The sequence below is a fragment of the Odontesthes bonariensis genome, chromosome 18 (genome assembly GCF_027942865.1).
Source record: "Odontesthes bonariensis isolate fOdoBon6 chromosome 18, fOdoBon6.hap1, whole genome shotgun sequence".
In the NCBI taxonomy this organism is placed as follows: Eukaryota; Metazoa; Chordata; class Actinopteri; order Atheriniformes; family Atherinopsidae; genus Odontesthes; species Odontesthes bonariensis.
The window spans coordinates 16,255,963-16,277,762 of record NC_134523.1 but is presented as its reverse complement, the minus strand read 5'-3'; the positions used below and the strand labels follow the sequence as shown (position 1 = coordinate 16,277,762).

At 40.4% G+C, this 21,800-nt stretch overlaps 2 protein-coding genes across 6 annotated transcripts; both read right to left on the bottom strand.

Annotated features, from left to right (window-relative positions):
• Positions 1-90: 90 nt before the first annotated feature.
• On the bottom strand, positions 91-5,702 carry LOC142368313 (26S proteasome non-ATPase regulatory subunit 4-like). Its single transcript, XM_075450457.1, has 10 exons — positions 5,652-5,702; positions 4,898-5,038; positions 4,643-4,757; positions 3,594-3,680; positions 3,405-3,473; positions 3,042-3,257; positions 2,701-2,809; positions 2,485-2,616; positions 2,334-2,386; positions 91-658 (listed from the first exon to the last, which is right to left on the bottom strand). The coding sequence occupies exons 1-10, from the start codon at positions 5,675-5,677 to the stop codon at positions 488-490; spliced, it is 1,119 nt and encodes a 372-aa protein (XP_075306572.1). The 5' UTR covers positions 5,678-5,702; the 3' UTR covers positions 91-487.
• Positions 5,703-7,188: 1,486 nt separating this feature from the next.
• Positions 7,189-21,105, bottom strand: LOC142368311 (phosphatidylinositol 4-phosphate 5-kinase type-1 alpha-like). 5 transcript variants are annotated; one of them, XM_075450455.1, is made up of 17 exons: positions 20,972-21,105; positions 20,457-20,604; positions 16,962-17,188; positions 16,495-16,529; positions 16,181-16,267; positions 15,240-15,370; positions 14,984-15,101; positions 14,619-14,771; positions 13,020-13,319; positions 12,683-12,891; positions 12,477-12,560; positions 11,991-12,039; positions 11,825-11,909; positions 11,580-11,738; positions 11,276-11,486; positions 10,832-10,916; positions 7,189-10,748 (listed from the first exon to the last, which is right to left on the bottom strand). In XM_075450455.1, the coding sequence occupies exons 3-17, from the start codon at positions 16,978-16,980 to the stop codon at positions 10,743-10,745; spliced, it is 1,731 nt and encodes a 576-aa protein (XP_075306570.1). In that variant the 5' UTR covers positions 16,981-17,188; positions 20,457-20,604; positions 20,972-21,105; the 3' UTR covers positions 7,189-10,742. The 5 variants fall into 5 exon arrangements, with proteins under 5 accessions (XP_075306570.1, XP_075306567.1, XP_075306568.1 ...); XM_075450452.1 differs by lacking the exon at positions 16,962-17,188 and adding an exon at positions 16,732-16,773; XM_075450453.1 differs by lacking the exons at positions 16,962-17,188; positions 20,972-21,105 and adding exons at positions 16,732-16,773; positions 20,778-20,867.
• Positions 21,106-21,800: the final 695 nt, after the last annotated feature.

Here is a 21,800-nt window from a genome sequence, read left to right as displayed (position 1 = left end):
ATGGTTTGCTCTCATTTCAGCTTTTTGTCTTCTTAACATCAACATTTGCAGCAATGAAGCTCTGGAAGCAAAACACCACAAAAGGCCACGCATTTATAGATGGCTTTTATTGCAAAAACACAAAGACTTGACAGGTGTTTGGCTAACTGTTTAGTTTGAAAGCTTGTCATCACAGATTTTTCTGTTTGGTCAATTAATAATACCATGTAGATAAAATTGTATGGTGAAGAGTGTACAAGGCTGTCTGAGAACAGACCCCAGTTCTAACTTTATCACTTTTTATTTCTGGGAAATTCTTAACAGTCAAATTAGACACTAAGTTGTCATTCAATACTCTAACCCCCCTAGGTTGCTGTCTTTGAGTGTATTGAAAAAGGATGGTATTAAATGTCAAAGCGCTGTCATGCATGGCGGTGCATCAGCAATCTTATATTAAAGAAATCCTGCATAAGGCTGCAATTGTTCATTTTTCGACAGTTTTTCCCCCTCATTTCTTCTTCTCTTCATCCTTTTTGCCATCTGGCTTGTTTCCTGTCTGGGAAGCCAGGGAGCCCATGGCGTTGCGGATGGCCTCGTTGTTTGGATCCACACCAGGCAGGTTCTCCAGGACACTCTGAAGGAACTCTGGGTCTTGCATGACATCATAATCATCCTCCTCCTTTGTAAGACCAACACCAGATGCAATCAGTTAGGATGGAGTATTGCATACATCAACACCTTTTTGTCATAATATCACCGTCTTGCTCATCCTATGAGTCACTCTGTTGACTTACAGCAAATCCTGTTTGACAAAGCATTTTCCCCCTGTTGTAATTTTTCTGTTCATGGTTTCCTTATTTTTTTTTCCACCACAGAACATTTATGGAATCTGTTACCTAAATTCAGAATACTATTGGTCAAGGCTGTGGTCATTGGTTTGGTATCGTGAATGGTTCTATACACAAATGGGGTTTAGCGGCTGCTGCAGGTATGAAACTTAATTCATACTTAAAGTCCCTCTTTAGAAATGATAAATCCTCTAAACAATCACCCGTGCACCTCCAAATAGTTAATTTAAATGTTTTTGGCAGAAAAAAAAAACTATCACGGCTTTAAAACTGCTTGGGATATGGCTCTTCCTCCTTGTTCAGTGAACAGATATCTATGAATATGCTAACCTGGCCTCGCCTACATAACCAAGGTTAACTCAAAGCTGCTAGCTGACTAGATGCTACCATGGTATTCCAGTTCCCAGGATGGGCAGCACACAGCAAAAGCACGGCCGAGCGAGAAGCCGCAGTACTCGGCGAGCAGACCAGAAGTTCATACAGCGCAGAAGCCCCTAGCTCCAGGAGTGCTGGGCTAGCCCGAGAGCTCACTGCTGAAGCTAGCAGTAGTCTGGCTTGGTTTGGACCGGTTCCTCTAATAGTCTATGTAGCACATGGATCTGATCTCACCTGCCTAAAACAATCATTTGTGTTGCTCTATGGACAAAAATAAATCCTCATCCATAGCACTGATGGCTGATTTTGCACATGAGATGTCTCAACACAGAAAGACATTTTATGGACACCATAAAAGGTTAAAAACTTGATTTTTTTGGGAAGGAGGATGAAAAAAAAAAAAAATCCCAAAACACGTAAAACCTCAGTCTGAAACCAGACTTTTAAAGTACTTTAAATGTAAACATTTTTGTCCAACTAAAATCCCAATAAATTTCAAACAGACTCAGATAATGTGGTTGCAAGTCAAATTACTCGTGTGTATAAACATGCAATCGGACATAAACTGGCCTACTTGTTTTGTCTACAGCTCCCATCCTGGTCTTTGACCCTGAACAGTAGAAGCTGATAACGGAATAACCACGAGTGATAGCAGGAAGAAAATAAACGAGGAAAGTGTGCAGCACGCGTGAAACGTACAGAGCTTTAAAGCCGTCCAATCCACGGCTTGACATAATAATTTGCCCTAGCTACAGAAAAAGCTTACTAGTAACAAGCTGAAAGGGAGCAAAAAGCCACGTATTGTGACTGAGTGGGAAATACTTTGTTCAATAAGTCAATTCTGCTCCTATACTGGTATAGTGGGACAAGGACAGTAGTTCAATTAAAATGCCTTGTGGGGCATGGAAATATACTGGCTGAAAGGTCTCTCTCCTTACATTTTATTTGAAAAAGACATTTTCCTTATAAAAATGTTTATATATACTGATTATTTAATCGGCCTTTGTATTAGAGTGGAAGTCAGATAATGCTGTTGATACAGAAATTATACCTCACAATATCACCTCGACTTTATGTCCTATACTTAAAAGAAAAAACAAACGTTTGAATTTACACGTTATGATGACTCACCTTGGCTGATTCTGCAGTGTCCATAGGGGCTCCAGTGTCCATTTCCCCATACTCTGTAAAAATAAGGACACTTATTTAGCTGACGAGCCAGAACACAGAAGTGTGACTGTGAATAACAGTAACATTTATAGTTATAATAACTGAAACTCACCTCCTCCAGCAAGAGACATCTGCATGGCGTAGGCTATCTGCTCCTCCTCCGTCATGCTGCTGAAATCAGGAAGCACGGCTGCACCGCTCTCAGGCTGAGATACAGACATCTTCAACAAGGCCTCCTCCGATTCTGAGACAAGAAAAATGATTCTAGTCAAATGCAAACAAGCCTTTATCCGAGTTGTCAGCAACTTTTTGCCAACCCTCCTGTTACCGTCTGCGCTGGGCGTGGGCACTCCTGCCTCGGCTGCAGAAGCCACAGCAGCTCTGCGGGCCTCCTCCTCCTGCCTCTGTCGCTGCTCCTCCATTGAAACACGCAGGGCCTACAGCGAAGGCATAGAGGCAGCACAATGAGAGGTAATAATTGAATTTCATGTAAACAAATGTATTTGATGATTTGAAAAGTACAGGAAGAAAAGCTGTTGTTTTTGCACTGTTTGCCTGTTTCAATGATGACCATAACCACATTTTCCAATATTGTCATGTGCAGGATCAGCATTATATACATAACTGAAGTTACCCAGCACTCACAACACACATCTATTCAGTGCTTACCAGAGCCAGCTCTGGATCAGCACTGGGGTCCACACCAAACTCAAAGTCGCTGGCACCAAGACCCATCATAGATCCTCCCTCACCGGCCAGAATGGGAGAGGACAGCAGCGCATCAGCCAGGCTGGGCCCAGGGGGAACTGTAACCAGGTGGGAGCCTGTTCCCTCCTTCCCATTTAGAGTGTTGATAAAAGCAGTCAGCTTTTCTGTGTTAACCTCCTGAATGAATAGTCAGACACACAAAATTGTAAATAGAAGCATCAGATATTGAAAGAAAGAACATTTAAACTAATAAAAAAGTAAATTACAATTTTGATCCCATAGATTGTAGAAGTGAAAATTAAGGATAAACCAATAATTCCTCACCTCTTCTCCAAAGTTGATGATATCCACATTCACTTTCTCTTTTTTCAAGCGCTTTGCCATCTTGACAAGCTACATGATCAGCAAGTTGGGAGAGAAACAGTAAGGGACAGAGAGAATACACAGATATAGAAAAATGATATGTCTTTGTAAAGCATCGGCGTGAAAGGTGATGGAAGACTTCCAACTCACATCTTTTTCACTATCCTCCACAGGACTTCCAACAAAAGCAATGATCCTGATCTTGTGGTTTTTTCCTTGCCTGTGCTTTAGGGCAAGCTACACATGGAAAAAGAAACAAAAAGCAAAACCCCCAATTTACAGATGAGAGATTTGCTTCTTAACGCATACGTGTTAAAAGAAGAGAAAAGAATGAAATACTAGTGAACTTCTTGTAAATAAACAGTTTCTCACATTTGGATGAGTTAAAAATCATATTTCCATATCCCACTGGAGTAATACTTGAGATTCCCAAAGCATTGCAATATAATTTTAGACCTTCCTGCTTGTATCTCCCAAATGCAATTTGTTGAATTATTAAAGTTTTTTCAAAGCCAACAAGCCTGTTTGTTGGTTGATAAAATGACATGCATCTACTCAGAGAATAGGTGTTATGAACAGTTTGTCTGTTCATAACACCCTCCACTGCAGTGACAACGTAACACCAGACAGTTTAACAAACCTTCATCTGAGACTAATGTCCTCCAATTAGTATCTGCTGCCTTTTGTGTTTTGTTTATCAAACTAAGACAATCACAGCTGCAATGACACAAAAGTATTTATATCTACAGTTTGCATTAACAGCTTGATCCAGCTACAACAAACTCAAAAGTAAGTTTGCCCAGTTAGTACCATTTAAACGGGCAGATGCAGGAGATGTCAAACACTTTTCAGTAGTGAAGTCCTTAAAAACAGAATGCACCCTCATCTTTCTGGAAGATTTTATTTTTCAGGTCGACTTTTATATAGTTGCTGATTCTTTTAAGTCATTCAAATTCAAGCTACTTGTATGGCTGATACTCTTTCTGTGCTGTGACAAAATTCAGTTTAAATTAATTTCCGTTTCATCTGTATGGAGAAATTTCACAACAGAGGTCACCTCAAGGCAGTTTACAAAGAAAGCAAAGTTGTAGTTCAACTTCAGTTCAAGTTTAAATAAGAAAACATTTGTTACCTTACAAGTACATTACACAATAACTGCAAAGAAGACTCTTTTACGTTCGAAACAGCAGATTACGCACATGAGCCACTCGTATGCCTGTGCAGAAGCACATCTTTCCTGTGGGCTGGACAGCATGAAGTTTGGACAAGATGCGTCCAGTGTCTGGTGTCAGTGTGGTGAGGACCTCACAGTTACTACATAAAAACACAAGCACAAACGCAGACTGTAATCCATCATCCACAACCATGTGAGACAAAAACGCCAGTGCAAAGGAACTGTACAACTTTATCAAAATGACTGACAATGATTGTTCAATAAAGAGAGAAATGGTTACTTTGCCATGGTGATGAGGCCCACGTTGTTCTCTGGGTTGCTGCGTGTTTTTGAGTGGCAAACGATGTTGACAGCATCCTGTTGAGCCTGTAGCCTTGTTGGTAAAAAGTCTCCATTTCTCATGTATTCGCTGTTGTCCACACTAAAGGGGAGATATCAGTTTAACGGGGCTTTCAGACACCAGTCTGGTAAACATCTAGTTATTGTTGGTTTATTTCCATAACAACATTATAAGGCCTGGCGGAGTGTTTGCTTTAGTAATACACCTTAGGTCAACTTCAGTCAGCTCCCTGGGGCTAATTTCTCCCTCAACCAGGTAGGTGATAACAAGATTTTAACAACTCGAACAGAACAAACTAACTAGCACGGCTCGCTAGCGTTAGCAAGTGGTGACATCAAAGGAGTAGCTCGTCTAAACAATGGCTCCGTTAGTGTTTTCAGTTCAAAATGTATATTAAAAAAACCACAAAAATGTAAGTTGTAGCATTTCAAAATGATGTCATATACATTAGAGCTACATAAATATAACACCGAGACCACATTTAGTTAAAGCTAACTGTAGCTACAATGACTCAGCCGGTCGACACTTCGTTAGCCGGCTAACCGTTAACGAAGATATCCGTCAAGTTGGCCGGTACATTAGCTTATTATTGAGATCGATCGACGACCTTATCGAGTGTTTAGTTACTACGTCCACAAATGAACCGCCATTAGTTGAACAATTACTTTAAAAAACATATCTTTAGAGTTCTTACCAGACCATAGTACTTTCCAGCCCCATTTTGGTAACTTCTTGTTGCTCTCTGTCGTAGTCTTACAAAATAGCATACTATTGGACAACGTCTGAACAAGGCGTAATCTCATTGGTCAGTCATTGTCACCTTCGATTTGCTGATGCGGTGAACAGTAAATCTAAAGTCAAGGCGCACTAACGAGCTTTAAACTTTCAACTTATAAAATTTTCTTTAATTATACTTATTATTATTCTTTTACAGCCTTGGTTTACAGCGTCAATGACTCTCCCCAGTTATTATGATGATATTGTCTGAGTACGAGGAAAATAATATTGTTAAAATAAAAAGGATTGTAAGATTATTTTACTATTTATTTTTTATATATATAATTTCCCTGACTAAACTATTTATCCATGCAGAAAATATTCCAACACATGGGTGTCTTTGCAAAATCAAGCAACTTAATCCTAGGTTATAAATCTCCAATACTGTGAAATATTGGAACTCTAGACACCTTCAAGTAGAGGATCTGGTGGCTCTGTTATAATGTAAGAGGTATTTTTCAAGCAATTTGAGTCCACTTTTCTGTTTAATGGGAAGAATCACTGCAAATTAATACAAAGTCATCCTGACTGACCTTCTTTATCCTATGATATTTCTATCTTGATGGAAGGGTTCTCTATGAGGATGACAAAAATCCCATCAATAGCGTGACCCAAAGATTCGCTGATTGGTTGGATTAATATGAGAATATGGCTGTCACATGCTATGGCCTTGGGAATCACCAGATCTCCACCCAGTTTTGACACCCATAGAAGATTCTGGTCCAATGTGTTTTAACAGCATCCTCTACCACCATTATCAATATACCAAATGAGGAAATATATTCAGAGGAAAAAGTGTTCCACACAACAGACGGTGTTAAACTAACTTGTTAAATTAATGGAAAGGGGCAACAAAGCTGTTATGTTGGAACATGATGCCCTGTGTTGACACGACAAATTATCAAGCCAGATCTGAGATAAAATATTGCTGTTGGTTTATATAGTTTTAAATGGCTTGGGCCAAAATATATTGCAGGTCATCTGGCTCGTTATTAACCTTCTGGGCCCTTTAGGCCATCTGGAATAGGTTAAGTTTTTGGCCTCTGAGTTAGAACTAAACAAGAAGAAGCTGCTCTCCGTTTGTATGCGTCATATATGTGGAGAAAAAAAAAGTCCTAAATAGTTGCAGTTCTGCCACTGTTCCAGCTCCTTTTATATCAAATAAAAGATTTTCCTGTTTACCATCAAATTTAATCAATTATTCATTATATGTACAGAATGATGTTGATGATTAATTTTGATTTAATGTATTTTATGTTGTCTTGTAAAGCCTTTTTAAACATCTTGTTGAATTTATCTATGTGAACAAATTTGCCTTGCACTTACGTAGTTTTTTTTCCTTTAAATGTGTCACCAGTTTCTATCTCATTAAGAAAAATGAATGCACCTGATATTCGACAAATTCTTTGTCGACAGCTGAGATTGTCTGTAATGCAGTATGTAATGAAACACAATCAGCTTGTATTTTTTTTTATTCAATGACTTCAGGTACAAGTGTACAAAACATGACAGCCCCAAACAGAGCGAGATGGCGACATAATAAATTCAGATTCTGTGAAAAGGCATTGATGTGATCCTTGTACAAAGACATATGCATTTTTCTGTAATGCACAATTCCAAAGGCAGGAGAAGAGAAATGCATAAAGAAAACACCAGATCATTTAACAGTTGTTAAAATAATCAAAATAATGCAGCAACAACAAAACAAAGGTTTTAATTAAACAGCTGAATGCCTTGGATGCAAGTTTGTTGTGCTGTGTAGGGAAAGGCACAGTTTCAGCCCCTCGTCAACGTGAACAAACATTTTGGGGGAAAAAAAGAGAAAAAACTAAACAAAGCAATAAATATCACAATAAATATCACTATATTTACAGGATTGGTTCATGGGCTGCGTGTGCTACTGCTTACATACCATTAACAGGTGATGTGGAAGATCGCAAAAAATGCATCTTGGTTGGACGTTGGTCAACAAACCTTTATATATTGCACAGCTTTACTCATTTTGACAAACATATGTGGTGTAAACAAAAGGATTTCACTGCACAGTCCAGTGCTGTCAGACTGAAAATCCAAATCCAACATATTTCTGCATTTTTTTTCCTTTTTCAAACAACTGTGACACTTGACAAAGCAAATGTGGTCCAACCGTGACATCAGGTTAAAAACACTGAACACACATCTGGAAACCGGTTTGAACTGAAGCACAGTTCCGACAGTTTGATGCACCGTTTTGTTTTGTTTTGTTCACTTTCACGCAGCAGGCAGCCATCACCATGTTTTCCTTATGAGAAATAGCTAATGTAAGACAGCCGGGGCCCGTTTTGTGAATCTCATTTTATATCTACCTTTATCTCTGGAAAAAAAAAAAAAAAACCTTGTCACGCAAAGATAACACAACTTATTCAAGCAGCGAGAGTTTGTTCACAACAATTACAAAGCACTCGTGTGCAAGATCAACATCCTTGCAGAAGTTGCTGCATTGCACTCAAACGAAGATTTCAATAAGCACAACAGACTAATAAGGATAATATCTAAATGCTGAAGGCAACACAAATCAGGCTGAGACTATGTCATGCTATAAATGGCTATTCCACATAGCTACACAGCAGCAAACACATGAAAAGACTGGTAAAGTGTAAATTACTGAAAGAAAATGCAGCACTTCAATGGTTATTTTCTTTTGTTCCCACGCATACAAGCCTTGTTCTTATTAACTGGAAGTTAGAGCACAGTGAAGACAGTAAAGCTCAAGCAAGTCGTTTTATTCTATGCTGCAACATGTTGCTCTTCGATCATGCTCTTTTTTTTTGCGTGATTAAGTGTAATGTAGCAAATGTTTAAGGCACACATAAACCAAACAAGGAACTCTAACACAGACAGGCTATCAGGGAACACTTGTGTCTACACTGATGAAGTATCTACCGACAAGTCGGCACGTCTGGAACTGCTACATGTGCAACCGGCCTGGTTTCAGGTGTTAATGACTCGCATTTGAGCATCCGTGCTGTGTACACTCAGCTGCAGCTCTCCTATTTAACCTGGCCGTACTGATATAAACAGTGTGGACAAAATAATAAAAATACGTCACTATAGTATCGTACCAGAGTACAAACTGCCTCCAAAGTCATCAAGAAGTTGAATCAAAATCTCTCTGACACTTCAAATATAAAATTTCATAACCTTCATGAGGGCAGAATTTACTGCAGGACCTCTGAATCAGACAGTGACACCCTAATCCAGAGAGGTAGGGTCATATCTTTATAGTAAGAAATCAGGGCAATTGTTCTGTAATAGTATATTTTAGTTGGAAAAGGCGCCATACAAGGTCACGCAAGATGTACCGACCAAGCTGCAAACATTTGCTACTATAATTGCTATTTCCAATAGCATGAACAAGAGCCATCTGCAAACCCATACCTTTGCTTTGGGTGAAAATGGGTCAAAATTGACCAGCTAATAAGTAGACAAAAAAACAAACAAACCGAGCCGACCACATTCGATCCATAGCAGAGAAAAACAAAATGATCGGGCCAGTTTGCAATAACGTCATTACATGTTCATTGAGTCCCCGTGACATGATTAGTAAGAAGCCTCGACGCTCTTTGCAAGCTCGGTCAGTAGCGTTAATTGCCACAAAAACATCTCAGTTTGAACTCAACCTTGAAAGACAAGATTCAGTCCAAATTTTGCTGACTAACTCAGCAGTCTTGCTTCATGAGACAGGCCACCAGTCAGTTTGTTGTGGTCATTAGTCGACCCACATCAGTCACATTTGATCACATGTATTCGACGTCTGCAAATATATTAAAAACCAACCACCTTTTAAAATTTCGCTCGAACCTGAACATTAAAGGTGGTAATTTAGGATTCACAGTCTCTATAGTAGTACATGTCCATTAGAAGACTTAGTTGAATTAAACTGCAAGCTGTGGGTCACAACTTTTTCCAGCATCATGGGCATTTACAGTAAGCCCAAGTAATTCCGTACAAAAAAAAATAGCGTTTCTAATAAAGGTGCATTCCCGAGAGAAAGTTTTTGTGTTAAAGCGTCCAAATTAAACACAGAGCAGAAACCTCTGAGTGGTGGCTTCAAAGACCGTATGTAAAAGACAGAGACAGGCTGGTGTCAGAAGTGAGGCCCAAGTGGAAATGCCTTATATTGCAACACCACCGATGGCCACTAGTTGGCAGATGCTACACATCTCATTTAAAAAAATCTATTTCTCTCCTGAAATGCAAAGCCAATAAAATTTTCCTACAAGTCAATATGGCCTCATTAGTTACATTCAATCAAAATCTGTGTGGTGATTGCTCATAAATAAACATATATTAGGGATCGAAGACAAAATTTTTTGTCAAATCAAGTTTCAAGCATCCCTCTCAAGCTTCACACTTTCGTCCAAAAATGGTAAATTCTGATTCAAGAAAATACAGTTGCAAAACAGCCACTTCGCTGTAGTTACGTCCATCTTTTATATGCAGTATCTTGGTAGGAAAGAGACACACTGAGCAACGTTTTCATGAGCATATGCTACAGTAATGTGGTAAACACAAAAGAGGAATTCATTAAAAAAAAAAAAAGACAATGAATTTGAAAAAAACAAGGCATGAATAAGGAATTTTTGTTCACAAACAAGGCAAAAATCCTGATGTTACACTCTGTAATGAATGCTGGCTTAACTAAGCAAATCAGGGCCAAGAACAATAATTGGTCATGAATACAGGCACTCCAATAGAATGAATGATAGTGTTTACCACCCACATTAACATACCCACAACTACTAGTGTCAGAACACAACAACTCTCTTATAAACTGTGTTGAGATGTAGAAATCGGAGTGTAGAAAACAAGAACAACAAACGTTTAAAATCCCACTTGGTATCAATGTCATACTATATGGCTTTATTAGTTCTGGTACCTTAAATCAAATCAAGGGGGTTGAAACATTTCAGCCATTTCCTCCAAAATTCTTTTCTGATTCATTCGAGTCTAGTTTGATTTTCCACATCTACACCTGCAAACCAAAAGGACCAGGTTATAAAACTACTAAATGATAAGAAGTAAGAATGGTCACAGAAGAACTTGCAATCTACTTACAGAGCACTTGCTTGTATTAGGAATGCTATCACTAAGTGAGATTGTATCCTCTGAATCAATAGTTTCGCCGAGTTGGAACTGAGCTCTGAAAACAAAGAAAGAGGCGTGAGCATATAAAACATTTGAGTTTCCCTGTAGGTGACCAAGATGCTGTACATCCTTCACAGAAGCCGACTTTCAGGAGCTTCTGGTTTAGAGGCATTTTTGTGTTTAGCTCAGAAACTGGGTGCAGTTTCATTTCCAAAGCACAAAGATCCACCACTGCCGCAAACATACATTTCTAACTGATCTCTAATTGGGCATTATGTCACTTATTAATACTTTTTATCATAAGAACATCAGTATTGTCATGAAACTAGCATCTATGAGGTATGGCACCTCTAAATTACTTTTATATCCACTTAATGTGGACGACAACTCTTCATGTGTCTTTTTCCCTTTTACCTCAAGGGGGTGCTGTTCTCTTGGTCCTTGGATGTGTTGCTTCCACCCGCTCCCACTGACGAGGTATCCTGAGAGTGAGGCAGAGGTTCACTTGAGGGAGCTAATTCGGAGTTTCCCAAGGAGGAGGAAATGGAGGTCTCTGGAGTGTTGATACCAGCATCGCTGGGTGGTAAGGTCTGTGGGAGGAGGTCAGGTCGACCTGACTGCATGACTGGATGGGAGGGGAGGATAAACTTTAAACACTGTGTTGCGAAAGGCAGCACTTCTTCTGGCTACCCTACAGTTGAACCTGCTGCATTCTTACCGTTGTCCTCTGTGTCCTCCCTGGTGTCTGAGCTGGTTTGCTGCTGGAGTGAAGGCGGGTGGTTGTTGATGCTGCTTTGGGTTGACAAAGACGGGCCCATGCCAGCTGCTTTCTTCATGGGTCCGTTAGCACGGCGCTTCTTAGATGGGGAGGTCTTAACTATGTGCAAGACAGAAAAGTTAAGAATCTAAACTGTGGAACTGACATGATGTATTTATCCTTAGATGGGCGTAAAGTCCACTTACACGGCATCTTCTTGAAGACGGTGGTGCACATGAACTTCTGAAACCTGTCTGCATAGAAACCTGGTCGGTGTACTGATACAGTGTCCTGAGGGGGGGAAAAAATGGTTTTGTCAACATCTTTATTGACAAACAATACAAGCAAACAAAGAAAGGAAAGGCACCTTACCCCATCATGAACCAGGGCTTTCCAGGAATGTTCAAGCCTCTTTACAAATCTGAAAAACGTCACATAAACCACAGCTTCATCTGAGAGGTTACATCATCACACATATGGAGATTGACAGAAACCTATAAAGCAGAACTATAAAATTGAACATTGTGGTTCTTATAAAGAAAATGGAGCTTAGCTTGGGCTCAACATTATGCTATAGTCATGTCATTTGAACCCTTCTGACAGAACAGACCATCTAAGTCAACCAATCTGTGTAAACAGACAGCAGATTGGTTATAAGGGTTTTAAGTTTACACACTATGTGCGTCGCTGCTGACATCGTCTGTTGGTCTTTGACTGTAACTTAAACACAAACGACCTGAATGTGCCAACGTCGACAGATCGCTGACACAGCTGGTGCTCTGCTGATGTGCGTCGCTTCTATGTGGGCGATATTTGAATTTCAGAGACTGAGAAAGGGCAAATATGTGCGTCTGTTACCTATAGGACTGCAGAATGTCAATGATGCCCATGTACACCAGCAGCCTCTCCCCTTTTGAGTTTCGTGCTGGGATTCCTCCTGTCCTGTAAAATAAAACCCATTTATTGCAACGCCAAATGTCAAGACTCCACTGGAGTAACAGTATGGTACAGGCAAGCTGCTGCGCACACGATCCCTCTATGGACACAAGCACACCGGCACTCACTTGTCCTCTGACTCCAGAGACCCCACGCCTCCTGCCTCTGCCTGGATGGCCTCGATAGCGGTGCAGTACAGGGACTTCTGGCCTTGTGGCTTCCTTTGGTCTGCAGCTCCTGCCACTGCCTCTTCGCTGGCCTGCTCTCGAAGGGCCTGATCAACATTATGAATTCCCACAAGAAGGCTGTAGTCCATAATCTTGAAACTCTGCAGGAGCTGAAGGGAAATCAAGGAACACGAGTTTTTTAGATGAAAATGTCACAAAAGATGCGGTTGCTGTAAATTCATCCATTTCTTTCAACAATGTCATGGTTGGAATTTCATATTCATGTGAAAGTTCTCACCAAACAGTCTCTGTGCATGGTCTTACAAACAGCACTGTACTTGTCCCCCTCCAGTATCAATCCCCCAGGCATGTCATGATCGAAATCCAGGTCCTTGTACGTGGGCACGGCCTTTTCTCTCTCTTTGGCCGAGGCTCGCCGCTTGTAAGTTGAGCCCTTTAGGTCAAATTTGATGTGCATTCGGACTGCACTCGGCAGCAAATTGTTCATGACTGCAATGCGAATGTTTTTGCCGGCTGCCTGGACACAGTACAGCCCATAAAACTTTGGTAGTAAGGTCCGCTTGTTCTGGTTCAGGTTCTGAGGAAGAACAGAGAGGATGGAGAGAGAACATATTACAAAACATATCACTGTCAGTAACCTGTAAGTCAAATGACTCAAAACATGCCATTGCTGGAATTAACAATCAGTCATATCCCTGAAGTCTAATTGCAGACTTCTTGATCCCGTTACAGTTGTTTTAAAATAGCAAATAAATGGTGGAAAGGTAAACGACAGGTAAACCACTTTCACCTCTTCCACATCAAGCAGCACAAAACCAATGTTGAGTATTATTTCCAAAATGGAATGTACAACTTCTAATTAGTTTAATTATAAATATTTAACATTTTGTCTGCAATGTCAGAACATAATAAAAACTATTTTGTTCTACCCAGTCCAAAGTGATACAAATGACTCTCGAGTCCAAGCCCATTCAGATTAAACATTCAAAATCATTTTTTCCACGAAATTAACTCATTCTTTAACTGCAAAATCCTTTCAGCTGTGGATGCACTACACCTCTCGCTCTTTCTGAGGTTGGGTTGTGTGAAGTACTCATGAGCAGTCAGCGTCTCACCTGCGGCAGACAGCGGTCAGACTGCTCTCAGTTTGGAGAGTCGGGGAGAATTATCGTGGGACAGCTACACCAAGAAATATCCCTTAAAACATGCTACAGTGCAACCGGTTCCCTCCATTCATCAATAGAGTATTCATCTGTCACCTGATGTCTTTTCATCAGAGCATTCAAAGCTCTGCTAGTTGTAAATCTGCGAACTCTTCAGAGAGCCGCTGGTGTCGTCACACGACCCTTTCAGGCAACAAATCATATGAACGTTTGAAGTGCTTGAATAGGAGGGATAGAACATTCAAGCACTGAGGATTACCATGACCTGGAATGACTGCAAATCTACAGAGACAATCAAATAGACATAATCTGTCACCCTGGTCACAGTGGCGATGGAGGAGAAGCAGTTCTGCCTGCGTTTGTCAATCCAAAATGACAAGTCAGACAGAAATGATCACAAACATGGAACGGCCTATTTGAAGGAGCTGATCGTCCAAACACTGAATTCTGCTAGAAAGTCTTGTGCTTTCATTACTGTACGAGTTTCAGGTATCAAGCTTGTTGTTAGCTGTGTTTCAATAATCTCTCAACTGGGAATACTTTTTTTTCCCAGCTGGAAAGGGTGCTGGGATGTAGCACTTTCCAGCACCCTTCCAGTGCTGTTCTGTCAGAAAAATCCCGATGTGGACACACCCCCTAAGAGGATTATGATCGCGTGATTTTCTGTGTGACACAGTCAGAAGCACAATTCTGCACATTACGTTAGAGCTTACCATGAAGTATCCTGGCAAAAGTTTCTGTAGAAACTCTGCCTCTTTGTGCTGCACTGTCTTAATGATGAATTCGTCATCACTAGAGACATAGAACAGAGATCCACTGGCCCCGGAGTTTGACAGCTCAATCAGTGTATCATTGCACAGAGAATACTGTAAAAAGAACAAAGGCAGAGTGGTTAGGCGAGGGATACGAACCCAACCTCTGCCTCTCCTGTGTCAACACTCCATTCTTCACACTTCCCCAGTTTCAGTCTTCCTAGTTACTCAATCGCTCAATTCCTTTTGCAGCTCACAGGCTTTCTTTAGAGGCCGAGTTTTGACACATTTTCCGAGCGGAATAGTTGCCGGGCAAAGAAAAGTACCATGTAGTCATCAGGTCGGATGCCAAACATTTCTCTGAAGTAGCGAAAGGCGACCGGGGCATACGTTTTGAACCTGAAGTCTCCATAGTGGTGAGCCGGTGTCAGGTTACTGCCCTCACTGCCAAAAAAAGACAACAATACATTCCAGATGAGGGCGGCAAAGCAAAATAGTGTCGTATGTTTCTACTGTCAAATATATTCACAAACAGTAAATAAGGAAGATATTTATTAATCCTCACAGCCTATTATTACTCACCTGGGAAAGAAGATGCTTTCTACAACCTCAAAGTCCTGCAGCAGCACATCTCTCTCAGGTTTCTGGCTCAGGCTGCCAACTGTGTGCGTGATGCCTAACTGGATGGCACCTTTCAGAGCTGATGATGTTGTCTGGAAGAATGCAGATGCAGGTAAGGATGGCTGAATGTGGGATTTTGCAACCCACCCGTAATTGAATCACACTGCATACATCATATGATTTAGGGATTTTATCCCCGAGTGTCAAACGAAGTCAAATTTCTATGACAAAACCGGAAAATGCATGAAAATGTTCTCTGAGACTGGAATGTCACACATTTGTAAGTGGAAAAAAAAACAAAAACAGGTTCTCTGAGATTTATATCACAAATCAAGGAACCATCTCTTCAGTTTGTAAAGCTCCATTAACCTCATCGCACCACAGACACTGGGAGTGAACAAGGAACGCCACATGCGCATAGAAGAGAGGAGACCCAACATTATTCACAATCCTGCCACTTGCTCCTTTCTTTGTAGTCTCCCACATAATTCAAGGGCTGGAATCAGAGCATCGTATTTCATATTACAGTTTATTTTGAAGAGATTTATGTTCTACAGACATGAGGCACGGGAAGCAGCCGTGTCTGGTGTGATGAGGTTGTGGCTATTTTTACAAAGAAAAAAAAAAAAAAAAAAAAAAAAAAGGTTTTCCCTGGATTTTCTTTGAACATATTCGACTTAAATCTCAGATAATCGGATTATTTTCTCTCTCAAATTGAACCCCCTCCCTGATTCGGCATTTCTTTTTCAGCCAATCTGCCGCTAATACACAATTCCAACCGATACCATAAATATGACTCAACAAGATAACACAACAAATATGTTCTTTTCACAACAGCGCAGACTAAACAACGCATTACGCTTGGTTGGGTAAGAATTAGCCTCCTTAGTCTCTGTTTGCACCTTTTTGTACGTCGTCTCTCCTGTGGGGTTGATTCCACGATGGCCGATGGTTTTTTTCATGGCCTGTGACATGCCGATGCTTGGACCCTGTCAGCGCGAACACAAAACAGAGGAAAGTTACTAAAGGAAAAGAAGTCAGAAGTCTGAAGCAACATCGAACATTCTCATGCGTCAAACAGGAAGGAGAAGAGGACATGTCAGCAAAATATTGGTAAATTACACCCCGTTTAGAATTATAGAAATCTCTACTTCCTAACTGACGCAGAGGGACAGATCATTGCACATTTCCTCCCGACAAATTAGTTATTACTCACCTCTGTAGTAACATTTTTTCGGGCTCCGGTTGAATCTGAGCAGAGGAAACATACGAGTTAGACAAAAATCCCGCACAGAGGAGAGGCAATGAGTTGATCTGGCAAATAGAGTTCTTACACTGGATGCATTAATATCAAACAACACAGCCTTACGTCACTCCCCACTACAGAAAACAAACATAGCAGAGGAACTCTGACACAAGCAACAAGCATGCAGACACACCTTGTTTTTTTTACCTCTGAAAGAAGACAGTGCCCTCCAGAACTGACTCTGCAGGTCTTTGTGTGCATTAGGAGGAATTAAATAGGGACGCTATTAAAGTGATTTCATACAACGCCAATAAAAAGAGAAGGCAGTTAAAACCTAGAAAGTTAAAGCACACGATGGCGCTAGCTACACATTCTAGAGTGAAACAACCCCAATGGCACCGACTACTCAGTTAGATTGATGAATGTAAATTATTCACCTAAAGATAAGCTGAGCATTAAAGCACTGTAGGGGAATCTGAAGTTGACTTTGGTTTGTTTGGATGCCACACTGTACTCCTGTTAGCTCCAAGTCTGTCTTTTGTGTACAAAACCTCCATGCATTCCAACTTTAAGATAGCGCTTTCTTCCCTGAAACTGTAGGATCAGTCTCTACGGCCACATCTCAGTCCGTCTCGACCCTTCATAACCAACGTGATAAACATATCTGTGCACCGCATGTAAAAAAAAGAAACCCATTTTAATGAGGTTCGAGAATAAAACAAAAAAAATTATACACAACCCTGAATGTATTTGGAAATATTATTAAGAATTTACTTTAATAAATTCTCCAAAAAACTTGAGGTTGTTTGTCGCAAAGATATAGACAATCAAGCATTTTGAGAGCTAAAGCTCTACTAAAAACAAGAAAAGCAGAATATCTGTCTTCTACAGTTTTGACCAATTCATTCCTACACTCACTTGATCGCTACACCTGGCTGTGAGTGTTGAGAGTACATAAGCTTTGTTCCATATCAACATACAGAAGCATGGTAATCAGCACAGCATCATGTACACTCAACACCTTACAGTGTTTTGCTGTGAAACAGCTGCCCGAAAAAAAGGCGACACACTCTCACAGGAACAAGGAAACATTTACTTTCTTGGCAACACGTACATTAGAGGGCCTAGAGCTATGAGGTGCCACCAGGGACATAAATCAGAATTAACTTCCATATACACATGTGAAATTAAACTCATCCACATACTATACTCAAAACCTTGCACAAACACTAGTGAAAAGCTCTCACATAAACTAGTGAAAACATTTACCTCTTATATAACCTACTCAAAAGCTCTCATACACACTACTGAAAAGCTTTCATATATACTAGTAAAAACCTCTCATATACATATGTCAAACCGCTCATACACATATGTCAAACCTCTCATACACATATGTCAAACCTCTCATACACATATGTCAAACCTCTCATACACATGTCAAATATTTGTGGATTTCAGTTGAAACGGAAGGCATTTCAGTTGAAACAGGAAGGTGTTTTATTAAACCGGGAGTTGTAGTTTTAAGCAGAAGTCATTCTGGTTAGCTTCGTGCATTTTGTGCAATCTCCTGCCGGTATTTTATGAAATAAAATAAACGACAATTGCTCAGCCACCCGCTGAATACCGCACACAAACAGCGGCATTACTCAACTTTATTTTGGCTTCAACAGAGACCCTGCAGCTGGCAGGACGGAAAAAGAGATGCTAAGCGGCTATCCACCGAGTCCGGAGCTGGAGTTGAAGTGATCGGTTGCTGCCCAAGCCTTGTAGCATTTGACAGGGTCCTGATCGTCTCCGTTGTAGCATTTGACAGGGTCCTGATCGTCTCCGTTGAAGCTAAAATATTGTTGAGTAATGCCACTGCTTGTGTGAGGTGTTCAGCGGACTGCAGTCACGCCATCTGCGCTTCGGAAAGGCACGGTCGCGCTATCTACACTTGAAAATCGAGCGCGCGTCTACAGTATTTTAGCTTCAACGGAGACGATCAGGACCCTGTCAAATGCTACAAGGCTTGGGCAGCAACCGATCACTTCAACTCCAGCTCCGGACTCGGTGGATAGCCGCTTAGCATCGCTTTTTCCGTCCTGCCAGCGCAGCATGTCTTTGCCAGCTGCAGGGTCTCCGTTGAAGCCAAAATACAGTTGAGTAATGCCGCTGTTTGTGTGAGGTATTCAGCGGGTGGCTGAGCAATTGTCGTTTATTTTATTTCATAAAATACCGGCAGGAGATTGCACAAAATGCACGAAGCTAACCAGAATGACTTCTGTTTAAAACTACAACTCCCGGTTTAATAAAACACCTTCCTGTTTCAACTGAAATGCCTTCCGTTTCAACTGAAATCCACAAATATTTGACGTGTGTATGAGAGGTTTGACATGTGTATATGAGAGGTTTGACATGTGTATATGAGAGGTTTGACATGTGTATGAGAAGTTTGACATATGTGTATGAGAGGTTTGACATGTGTGTACGAGAGGTTTGACATATGTGTACGAGAGGTTTGACATATGTATATGAGAGGTTTGACATATGTGTATGAGAAGTTTGACATATGTGTATGAGAGGTTTGACATATGTGTACGAGAGGTTTGACATATGTGTACGAGAGGTTTGACATATGTGTACGAGAGGTTTGACATATGTGTATGAGAAGTTTGACATATGTGTATGAGAGGTTTGACATATGTGTACGAGAGGTTTGACATATGTGTACGAGAGGTTTGACATATGTGTACGAGAGGTTTGACATATGTGTACGAGAGGTTTGACATATGTGTACGAGAGGTTTGACATATGTGTATGAGAGGTTTGACATATGTATATGAGAGGTTTGACATATGTATATGAGTGGTTTGACATATGTGTATGAGAGGTTTGACATATGTATATGAGAGGTTTGACATATGTATATGAGTGGTTTGACATATGTGTATGAGAGGTTTGACATGTGTATATGAGAGGTTTGACATATGTGTATGAGAGGTTTGACATATGTGTATGAGAGGTTTGACATATGTGTATGAGAGGTTTGACATATGTGTATGAGAGGTTTGACATATGTGTATGAGAGGTTTGACATATGTATATGAGTGGTTTGACATATGTGTATGAGAGGTTTGACATATGTATATGAGAGGTTTGACATATGTATATGAGTGGTTTGACATATGTGTATGAGAGGTTTGACATGTGTATATGAGAGGTTTGACATGTGTATATGAGAGGTTTGACATGTGTATGAGAGGTTTGACATATGTGTATGAGAGGTTTGACATATGTGTATGAGAGGTTTGACATATGTGTATGAGAGGTTTGACATATGTGTGTATGAGAGGTTTGACATGTGTATATGAGAGGTTTGACATGTGTATGAGAGGTTTGACATATGTGTATGAGAGGTTTGACATATGTGTATGAGAGGTTTGACATGTGTATGAGAGGTTTTTACTAGTATATATGAAAGGTAAAGCTTTTCACTAGTATATATGAAAGCTTTTCAGTAGTGTGTATGAGAGCTTTTGAGTAGGTTATATAAGAGGTAAATGTTTTCACTAGTTTATGTGAGAGCTTTTCACTAGTGTTTGTGCAAGGTTTTGAGTATAGTATGTGGATGAGTTTAATTTCACATGTGTATATGGAAGTTAATTCTGATTTATGTCCCTGGTGGCACCTCATGTAGAGCTGTAAGACTTTCATTTCAAATTGTATGGTGTGGGCTTTGTCAAATGGCCCAAAGTTTGTGTAAAGAGACACCCTCGTTTAAATTGGAGCCTTCAAGAATATCTTAACTGAACTTAAAAAGGCAGTCATGGACACCCAATGGGTAAAACAACCTATGTGCATAAACTAAAAAGCTGAGATGAAATAAACTAAAGTCAAACACAACTGATCTTTAAAAGACAGGTGGTGTACAGTAACACAGTACTTACTAGCAGTGTGGCCCTGAAGCCCTGGAGGCTCCTCTGCAGCTGTGGCCATTCAAACCAGAAACTAAACGGAAGAGTTTAATGAAACTGGTCCCTCGTTATACTTTCACCATCAAGTTTCTCGATGAAAACAGCTCAAGCAGACGTGGATCTGTGTAGACAAACAGGAGCTCGTTAAAACAGACATTTCAGAGAACTTGATGCCACAATTCTATAGAAACGGCCACGTTGACCGGGTCTGCCGATGGAGAATCGGGACAAAACCACGACAAGACCACTAAACCACTACGCTAACACGTACTGTAGGTTAACTCGTGTATGTACCTTAGAGAAACAAACACGAATGAGAATACCAGAACATGTTTCGACTGGTTAAGATGACACCCAACGAAGTGTCTGTGTTGCGATGTTTAATCAAAGAGAGGCGAGAAAGCTAGCTGCTACCTCCGCTTTAAGGTTAACCGAGCGAATCACACCCACAACTTCCGACAAAAGACACAAACAAACGCTCAACTTACTCGAAAATCCTTGTGGAGGACTTCTGAGACTTCCCCGAAAAAGAGAAATTCCTCTTCTAAAAGAAATGTTTCCCCCAAAACAAGTAAACAAGGAAGCAATGCGGAAGCAGCAGTTTTTGGATCGGTTCAGCCAACCTAAGGACGAACAACACTTCCGGTTTACTCTGGGTTTTTCGCAATAAAACGCACACTTGCAAGGCCGCCAAAAACCTTAACGTGACATCAACGATATAACACAAGAAACGTCACGTTGGCGTCATATTTAGTGAAACATGATACAACATAACTGAATAACAATTCCAACACATTTCAGAGGATCTGAAAATTTAATTTGAAAAGTAATGACACAATCGCGTTTCCTCCCAAAACTAAAAAAAATACAAATTGCAGAGATTTGGGAACTTGTACTTGATTAAAAATTGTTGATTTACATTAAATACTAACATTTAAGGAATGTTTTTTTAGATGAATGCTCATATAACTTAAAAAAAAAACAACTCCTGTGCTTCATCACCATTTGTTTTGACAACACTTTGTAAGTATTTGGAAACTGATGCACCCAACTGTTGTAACTTTTAAGGAGAATGTTTATGCATTTTATCCAAAAGTGAGTTACAGGTAGGGTGAGGGGGTCTTGCCTAAGGACCCCTACTGGAGATAGTACCTTTCATGCTGGGGATATGAACCCAGGTCACCTACATGAAAGGTGGCAATGTTACCACTACACTATCCAGTCCCACTATCCAGTTACCAGTACACTATCGAGAGAAGGATTGCATCTATACATTTTGCATATGTTGTGGGTCTATAGCAGTAGAACATGGTGCTC

Excerpts from the sequence above, each read along its gene's own strand:
- LOC142368313 (XM_075450457.1), bottom strand. The coding sequence starts at position 5,677 with ATGGGGCTGGAAAGTACTATGGTCTG. Across the intron at positions 3,258-3,404 it reads TCATCAACTTTGGAGAAGAG|GAGGTTAACACAGAAAAGCT; the intron begins GTGAGGAATTAT and ends CTATTCATTCAG. Across the intron at positions 659-2,333 it reads ACACTGCAGAATCAGCCAAG|GAGGAGGATGATTATGATGT; the intron begins GTGAGTCATCAT and ends GGTCTTACAAAG.
- LOC142368311 (XM_075450452.1), bottom strand. The coding sequence starts at position 20,505 with ATGGCCACAGCTGCAGAGGAGCCTCCAGGGCTTCAGGGCCACACTGCT. Across the intron at positions 13,320-14,618 it reads TTTTGCCAGGATACTTCATG|AACCTGAACCAGAACAAGCG; the intron begins GTAAGCTCTAAC and ends GTTCTTCCTCAG. Across the intron at positions 11,739-11,824 it reads CGTCTTCAAGAAGATGCCGT|TTAAGACCTCCCCATCTAAG; the intron begins GTAAGTGGACTT and ends TCTTGCACATAG.